At 46.1% G+C, this 8132-nt stretch overlaps 1 gene segment (V, D, J or C); it reads left to right on the forward strand.

Annotated features, from left to right (window-relative positions):
• The first annotated feature begins 5903 nt into the window (after positions 1 to 5903).
• Positions 5904 to 8132, forward strand: part of LOC112951809 — a 14813-nt gene continuing 12584 nt past the window's right edge. The window contains 1 exon segment of the C gene segment in view: positions 5904 to 6015. Coding sequence covers positions 5904 to 6015 — 112 coding nt within the window.

An 8132-nucleotide genomic window follows, 5' to 3' on the forward strand; every position in this document is an offset into this window, starting at 1 on the left:
GTGCTCCCTTTGGGAGGTGAGAGCTCTTCAGCTGTCTCACGTGCTGCCCTGTGGACAGGTGATTGCCCTGACACATCAGGGTTCTTGGGCAGCGGGGTCTTTGTGACTGGTCAGTGTTTCTTGGAATGACTTACCAGCCTGCAAAAATAGTGTTCAGTAACATTTGATACCTACATCTTTTTAGTTTATTTAATTATTTTTTTAATTAAAAATAGAGGTTTGGCATGTTCCCATGAAGTAATTGGGAAGTCCCCAATGTCAGCTTTTCTGAGGTTGTGCTGTTGGCAAACAACTCTTCTTGGCTGCAGGTGGTTGCTCCTCTGCTGGGAACGTTGCCTTCCCTTCCACTCTGCCGCTCCTATTTGAGGGTAAAGTTGGGCTTTTGCCCATGTTTTCAGGCTTTAAGGAAGAGCCAAAGGAAGGTGGGCTCTGCTAGAACCTGCTCTGCACAAGGAGGCATTTTGTTTGGAGAAAGAACCTTGATCTCAGGGGAAAGGGTAGGCTGCAAGCGGGTTTTGCTAATACTGCCTGCCTCTCTTCTCTGCATGAAATCTCTGATCTGCTCCATCAAAACTGGAAATCTTCACTAATGAGTAAATTTTCAAGGGCAAGTAAAGTCTAGAGATCCCAAAGAAAGAACTTGCCAAGAGTCACTTAAAAGAAAATCCAAGCGAGCAGAGCTGCAGCCTTGCAGGTAATGTGGTAATGCAGGGCGGGAATGACTTACAGGTATTTGCTGTGAGAGAAATCACTGTGTGTATACAATGCAAACAAGCTCAGCTTTGGAGGTGGAACTCACTTAAGGATAAAACCAAGTAAGTTTTAAATCCCTTTTCCACTCCATTCTATAGATAAGGGAGATACAGGCATTCAAACAGCCTTTTTTTTTTTTTTTTAATTTTTGTTTTGCTTTTGAGCAAAGGCTATATATTGTATGAATTTTAAGGAAAGTCTACCTAACTTTCCTCGTGTTTATTCATCTCTCTTGTTTTCTTGTTTCCTTGCTGTCCTAACAAACAAAACAATCCTTGAGCCTTCCTCGCTTGGAATGCCCCTGTGCATCATGACCACACTGACTGTATGACCATGCAGCACGGGGCGAGTCGGTTTGCTCTCTCTTGTACAGTTGGGTGGTTGCTCTTCACGCACTGAAGACAGGCTGAACGCTCCTGGCTGCACAGGAGTTCTACTGGTCATGGCTCTTCCAGATGAGCTTCTCACCTGGAAGCTCCTTAACTGGCAATTGGACATTTTAACAGCTCTAATGGTGCTACCCAACATGGCAATACAGGCAACTGCTGCAGTTGTAAGAGGTGACTTTTTCCCTGTCACACATGGAGCAATTCCAGACCTCCTGGAAGCCTCCAGCCACACTCCAGAGCTCCACACAACCTGGAGCCTTCTCCCAGACTATGGCGAAGCTGTGAGGAGCTGTGGGAGTGCAGAGCGGAGAGGGCAGTGGGCTTGTCTTGGGAAAGGGGACAAGGGCTTTTGCAGGAACTTAGCAACAAAACTGTGGTGGGACTGAGAGATGCACCTCAACATATGCATGCTGAGCAGCACGAGGAGCTTCTGCAGGGGCCTGAATTGGTCTAATTATTGTTTTCCTAATTGGAAATAGCTCTCTAGGGGTTGCTGATTGCAGCACTGCAGTCTGGACACAGACATTGATTGCTGAAGAGAAGCTATGTGTTAGGCTGGTGTCTGCAGACTGATGGAGTTGTAGGTCAGGAATTAAATCTTATCCTTTGGTCACTCTTCTCCTTCTCAGAAGGGAAAGACTCATGTCAGCCACTTCAGAAGGTGAGCAGGTTTCCTCTCTGCTGGCTGCAGCGTTATTGTAAGGCTCTGTGTGGCTGTGACAATCTACAGGTCTTGGCAAGCTCACCTTTGGACGTGGAACCAGCCTTTCTGTGAGACCCTGTAAGTGTCTTGGTGAGAATGGGGCTGTGGTCTGAAATCCTGGGGAGGAACAAGAGCTGGTGCTCCCTTTGGGAGGTGAGAGCCATTCAGCTGTCTCACGTGCTGCCCTGTGGACAGGTGATTGCCCTGACACATCAGGGTTCTTGGGCAGCGGTGTCTTTGTGACTGGTCAGGGTTTCTTGGAATGACTTACCAGTCTGCAAAAATGCCCTTTGTCAACATTCAATACCAACTATTTCTTCTTAAATTCAAAATAGGGCTGTCATAGCTTCCCATGTAGTAACTGAGAAGTCCTTGATGTCAGCCTTTCTGAAGTCGTGCTGTTGGAAAAGGGCTCCTCTCAGCTACAGGTGGTGGTTATAAAGCAGAAATGTCCTGCGTAAACTATGGAATCTCCTGGGTAGACTATGGAGGAAAGAGCACAAATCTTGGCTTGGGGAAAGACACAGAATCCCTGTAAATCCCTGTAAGCGCTGGAGATTGCTTTCTAATCTAGGTACCTAGGCTAAAGGAGTAACATGCAGAAGGAGATGGGATTGGTCTCCCACATGAAACCTTTCCCATCTGTTTAGGTTTGGATTTCTGTGGAGAGGTCAGACAAAAGTCAATCAAAAGATGTTGTCATTTGGAGCCAGAGACACGTGACAAGGGAGACATCTTTTTTTTTCCTCTTTGGACAAAGTCAGTGGCTTTGGAAGAAGTCAGTATTTGTCCAGAGTAAAATTGCATGTGGTTTTGGTTGGCACAATATGTGTCACGATATGACTTCAGCCTATACCTGGAAAGAGACCTTTAGAGCAGGGACCAACCTAGCAGTAAAACCTGGTAGGAACCCAACCTGGTTATGTAAGGACTACTAAGCACAATTCTCCTTCCTGGGGGGAAACCATCGGCTTTCCACGAGATCTTTACAACTAGCTGCACAGTCAAGGCAGAGGATGAAAGCGGGCCCTGCTTTTGTTTGTGTGTTAGTTTAACTGTAGGAGTTTTTGCTGTGAAGGAAAACACTGTGTGAATAATTACGGAGGCAAAGTCAGCTTTGGAGGTGGAACTCGATTGAGGATAAGACCAAGTAAGTTTTTAAACCCTCTTCTGCTCCATTGTCTAGATAAGAAAGATACACATATCCATCCATTTATTGCTCGGTTTTTGTTTTTGTGGGTTTTTTTTTTTTTTTTTTTGAGCAAAAGTATATATTGTTTGAATATCTTCAAAGGTCTACAAAGCTCCTTAGTGTGCAATTGGTGGCTCCACCAGCTCTAACAAAAGTAGCTGAAATAGTGGTGGCTGCTGTAGTTGCACCAGGTGAGATTTTTCTTGCCACACATGGAGCGATTGCAGACCTCCTGCTGCTCTGCACTGAGGTAGCACCACTGGACAACACCCAAGGGACACTGGCATGAGCTGAAGTTTCCAGAGCTCTAAATCAGGTTCATGACTGCAGATTCACTTCTGCCAGAGGAGTTTCTTGCCCAAGTGACCTATTGGGAGGGAGCTAACTGGGTTTGGAAAAAGCTCATGTTGAATGGAGGAACAGAGGGGAGATGACCAGAAATGACTTACTTCTCCATAAGACACCAGTGTGACCATGCCGCAGCGCACGGCAAGGGCTTACTTGTTGTGTATGGAATCTAAACAAGGCTAGTGCTCATCCTGGTTTTAAAAGGCTGAGTTATTTGGGAAGGAGCTCTTCCATTGGAGTTTCCTTGTGGAGGGACTGGAATAACCGCTGGTGGTTTTTGCTGTGGTGTGAAGGGCTGTGTGAACACAGGAAGCTTCAAGCTGGCACTGGGGACAGGGACCCGTCTAGTAGTGAAGCCCAGTAAGTACTGCTGCTGCCCAGTAACACTGTTTCCTTCACCCAGGTATCAAAATTAGCCCTTTCTAATGCCTTGAGCGATTCTCCCTTCCTAACTGCAGCGGGCTCATTCCGGGCTCGGAAAGCTCCTGGATGCACACTCTCTTTGCTGAGCTTTCTTCTACATTATCCTTTCTCCCCAGCTCTTGCTACTCCTCATGAGAAACAGGATCAATCATTTTGGCTGGCATAGGCTGAAACTGTTGAAAGGGACTTTTTCCAGTGCGTAAATTTTCTTGGTTTCTGCCAATGGTATTACAAACCTGGAGGACATATCTAGGAAATGAGTTTATTTTCAGGCAGAACACCTTGTATGACCAAAGCAGCCCTTCCTTATCATCACTCGGTCTAGGGATCAAAAATTGACTGCACCTCACATCTGCTCCTAAGTTTAAGGGACTAGGATCTTCACAAAGTCCAAGCAGAGATGAGCCTTCCTCTTCTCAAGGGTCAATGATCAAGGGCCAAGATCTCAAGGGCCAATGCTTCTCACTGGGGTTTTCTTATAGTTTAAAGTACTCTTTGAATAATGGTGCCAACACCTTTGGGAGTGGGACAAGGACCTACTGTGATGCCCAGTAAGTGCTCTCCAGATGTGGCTGACATACTTAGTGCTTTCAGAGTGAAGAATGTGTGTGGTCAGCATCTTTTTCTTTATTCTTGGGTGATATTGGCCATTCTGCCTGCTACGCATGGGATGGACTGGATAGGAGGAAATGGAGGGCAAGTGTGATGAGTGCCCATCAGATTAGCAATGAACTTTGCTTCATCTCTTATAGCTAGGATGTTAGGCTCTACTCTGAACCCTTGAATTCCCCTGCTGCACGGCACATCTCTTGTGCTCCTTGGCCAAGATGGGCCAAGCTTTGGGAAAAGAAGGTGCTTCTGAAGAGCCTTGTGAGGCTTTTTGTTATGGAAGGAAATGCTGTGTACCTCTGGTGCAGGCTACAAGCCAACCTTCAGCTCAGGGACCAGACTCTCTGTCAAGCCAAGTGAGTATTGAGCTTTCACGTGTCTCCTTTTCCAAATACCCTAGGTGTTCACTAGATCCCTACATAGACTTAGTCTTGTCAGGCTCTTACAAGTCTTATCAGGATCACCTTACAGAGGACAAGACAAACACACGAGCCAGGTCAGGTAGTGCAGACAACCTAAGCCAGCAGTGAGGTTTCGAAAAAATGAAGGTTTGCTTCCAAACCTCCCTGTTACTAAGTAGTATAAGACCAGTGGACAGGTTAGTTGTGAGCAGTAATAGTGGTGGTGTTGAGCATGGATGGACAGAGCGATTACCAGATGAGCAATGCCTGAGTGACTGTAAAAGGCGGGTGAGGGAGAATTCACAACTGCGCTTCAGTTCTGCTTCTGATGCCGTGACTTCTCTACAGTTTTGGTCATGTTCTGAGTCTGTTTTGGGTGAAATATTTCTTGTTCAATAGTAGGGTCTATTAGTACTCTTTTGTTTTTATTTTTTTTTCCACCCTGAAAAGAAATGGAGAGAGGAATACAGTGGGACATAGTGGTTACCGTTTGCAGCCTGGGTAAGATGTGGATGTTGAAAGGAATAGGAGCAAGTCTCATGTCAGGTCATGTGCATGCAGGATGGAGTTGCAGGTGTTGATATTGACAGAAATTTCAGGCAGGAGTAAGACCTCATGGTCACTTTGGAAGGCACGTCCTCTTTAGCTATCTCCCGTGCTGCCCGGTGGAGAGGTGACTGATTGTCTTGCCCTATCATGTTTCATAGGTGGCTGGGTCTTTGGTCAGTTATTTTTGGAATGACTTACCAGCCTGCAAAAATAGAATCTGTTAAACTTTGATACCCACTATCTTATTTTAATTAAGGTCTTTGTTATGTTTCTTTTCTTGCCCAAGATTTGGCAGAAAAAAATCAAGAAATGTATCTTGGAGTGTGTCAGTGAATGCAGAGAAAGAGCTCTGATTTGGAGGTTGAGCAAAGACTGAAAGTGGTGTTTTGCTAGTAATCCCTGCCTCTTTTCAAAGCTGGAAGATACCCCTAACAAAGAAACACTCTAGGGGAAACACAAGCTAGAGTTCCCAAATATTGAACTTGGGAATACTGGCACCAAATGAGCAAACCCATGGATTTCTAAGTAACACAGCAATGAAGGGGATAAATGACTTACGGGGTATTTGCTGTGAAGGAAAACACTGTGTGAGCAGCAACTGGGGCAAACCCTCCTTTGGAGGTGGAACTCGATTAAGGATACGACCAAGTAAGTTTAAAGAGCTTTTCCAATCTATTTTGGAAAGGGAGATACACTCCTTCATCCAGTGTGATTATTTTTCTTTTATTTTTACATTTCACCCCATTTTATTTATTTATTTTTCTCCTTTTGAGAAGAGCTTGTGTAGTGTGTATAGAGCTTGTGCAGCTCTAAGAGTATTACCCAAAATGGTAATACAGGTAATTTGCTGCAGTTATAAGAGGTGACTTTTTTCCCTGTCACGCACGGAACAATTCCAGACCTCCTGCTGCTCAGCACCACAAGGAAATGCATGAGCATATCCCAAGATGTAACTTGTGGTCAAGACCACTGATTAAGTTCTGTTGGAGAAGTTCCTTGACCAAGTGACCTATCGGGAGGGGAGCATAACTGGGCTTAGAAAAAGCTCACGTTGTATGGGAGAGCAGAGGGCAGGTGTCCAGAAATGACTCACTTATCTATAAAACACCACTGTGACCAGCACAAAGTGAAAGGCAAGAGCTTGCTTGCGTTGTTCTGTATGGAATCTAATCAAGGCTAGCACTAACCTCCCATTTAGAAGGTTGCTTAGGACTGGAAGAAGCCCTCTGCATGTACGTCCTTCACCACACTAGGGATTTCTGCTTTCTGTGCTTTTTTCCTTTGGGTATTCGAAGGCTGCAGTGCCCCTGGGCTGTTGGTCATGGACGTGGGAGCGTAACTAGCAAGTGACTTGGTGCTCAGGCAGCATGCCACGTGTGATCCATGATGCCTGTTCATCTTCGGGAGCAGGACAAGACTCCCTGTGATGCCCAATAAATGCTTTCTACATGTGCAAGTGTGACTAGGGCTTTCAGAGCTTTCCTTGGTGTCCAGGGAAAGTGCACTGTAAAACTCTTCTTCTCTATTCTTGGGAGAAATCTGTTATAGCTAGGATGTAAAACTCTGCTCCCAGCCCTGGGATACCCCGATTCCCCTGACCCATGGCTCTTTTCTGGTGTCCCTCATGTTCTTGGCCAAGACGGGCCAAGCCTTTAGGAAAAAGGGTGCTTCTGAGGTGCCTTGCTAGGCTTTTTGTTATGGAAGGAAATGCTGTGTGAATATGGCTCCAGCTACAACAAGTTAACCTTCGGCTCTGGGACCAGACTCTCTGTCAAACCAAGTGAGTGTTCAGCTTTCATGTGGCTCCTTTGCCAAAAAGTCTTAGTTATCCCCCGGAATGCTACATAGACTATGTTTTCATCTCAGGATCATCTTATAGAAGCCAAGGTGAACGCCTGAGTTGGGTTACTTAGTGCAGATGAGATAAGGTGGGTGCAGATGAGGTAAGCCAGCAGAGCTGGTTTGGAGACAAGGAACGTGTGCCCAACCAGCCCCCATTAACAAGCGAATGGACCTGAAACACGCTGTGGTGCATAGAAATGTGGTCAGGCCCAGCATTTTACATAACAGAGACATGTGCTAAGGCCACCACACCGAGGTGGTTTCAGACAAGTGGAAAGATTAGCCAGGAGCAGTTTTAGAGGCGTCTTCCAACCTGGATGCATAGAGCAACCACCAGCTGAGCAGTGCCTGAATGGGGCTGTGGGAAGCAGGGGAGGGGGATTCACAACTCGGGTTCCTTTCTGCTTATTACAGTGTGAGTTTGGTGCAAGTTTCCCTAGGTTCTGGGTCTGCTTGGTTCAAACGATTCTTGTTGGGCCAGCTCAAGAGCTCTGAGCGTTGCTGTGCTTCTTGTTTTTTCCCCTCTGAATAAAGACAGAGACAGAAATATAGGCCCTGGGCTCTCCACAAAGACCTAGCACATATGACTTAAACATTCCTGGAATAATCCAAGAGAATTCCTGTCCCTGAGCAGTGCCTTGGGCACCGAGTCACTTTCTATGTGGAGGATCTCCAAGACCAGTGCTTCTCACTGGGGTGTTGGTTGTAGTTGTGTGAACAATGTTGTCTACAAATCCATGCTTGGGAGTGGGACGAGGCTCCCTTGTGATGCCCGGTAAACGCTCTCCAGACACGGCTAATGCACTTAGTGCTTTTAGAGCTTCCCTTCACCTRGAGGGAATGTGTGCGCTCAGAAGGGTTTTCTTTATTCTTGGGTGATATTGGCCATTGTGTCTGCCACCTGTGCGGTGGACTGGGTGGGA

This window comes from Nothoprocta perdicaria, unplaced genomic scaffold (assembly GCF_003342845.1).
Source record: "Nothoprocta perdicaria isolate Ctin4 unplaced genomic scaffold, notPer1 scaffold_372, whole genome shotgun sequence".
Taxonomy (NCBI): domain Eukaryota; kingdom Metazoa; phylum Chordata; class Aves; order Tinamiformes; family Tinamidae; genus Nothoprocta; species Nothoprocta perdicaria.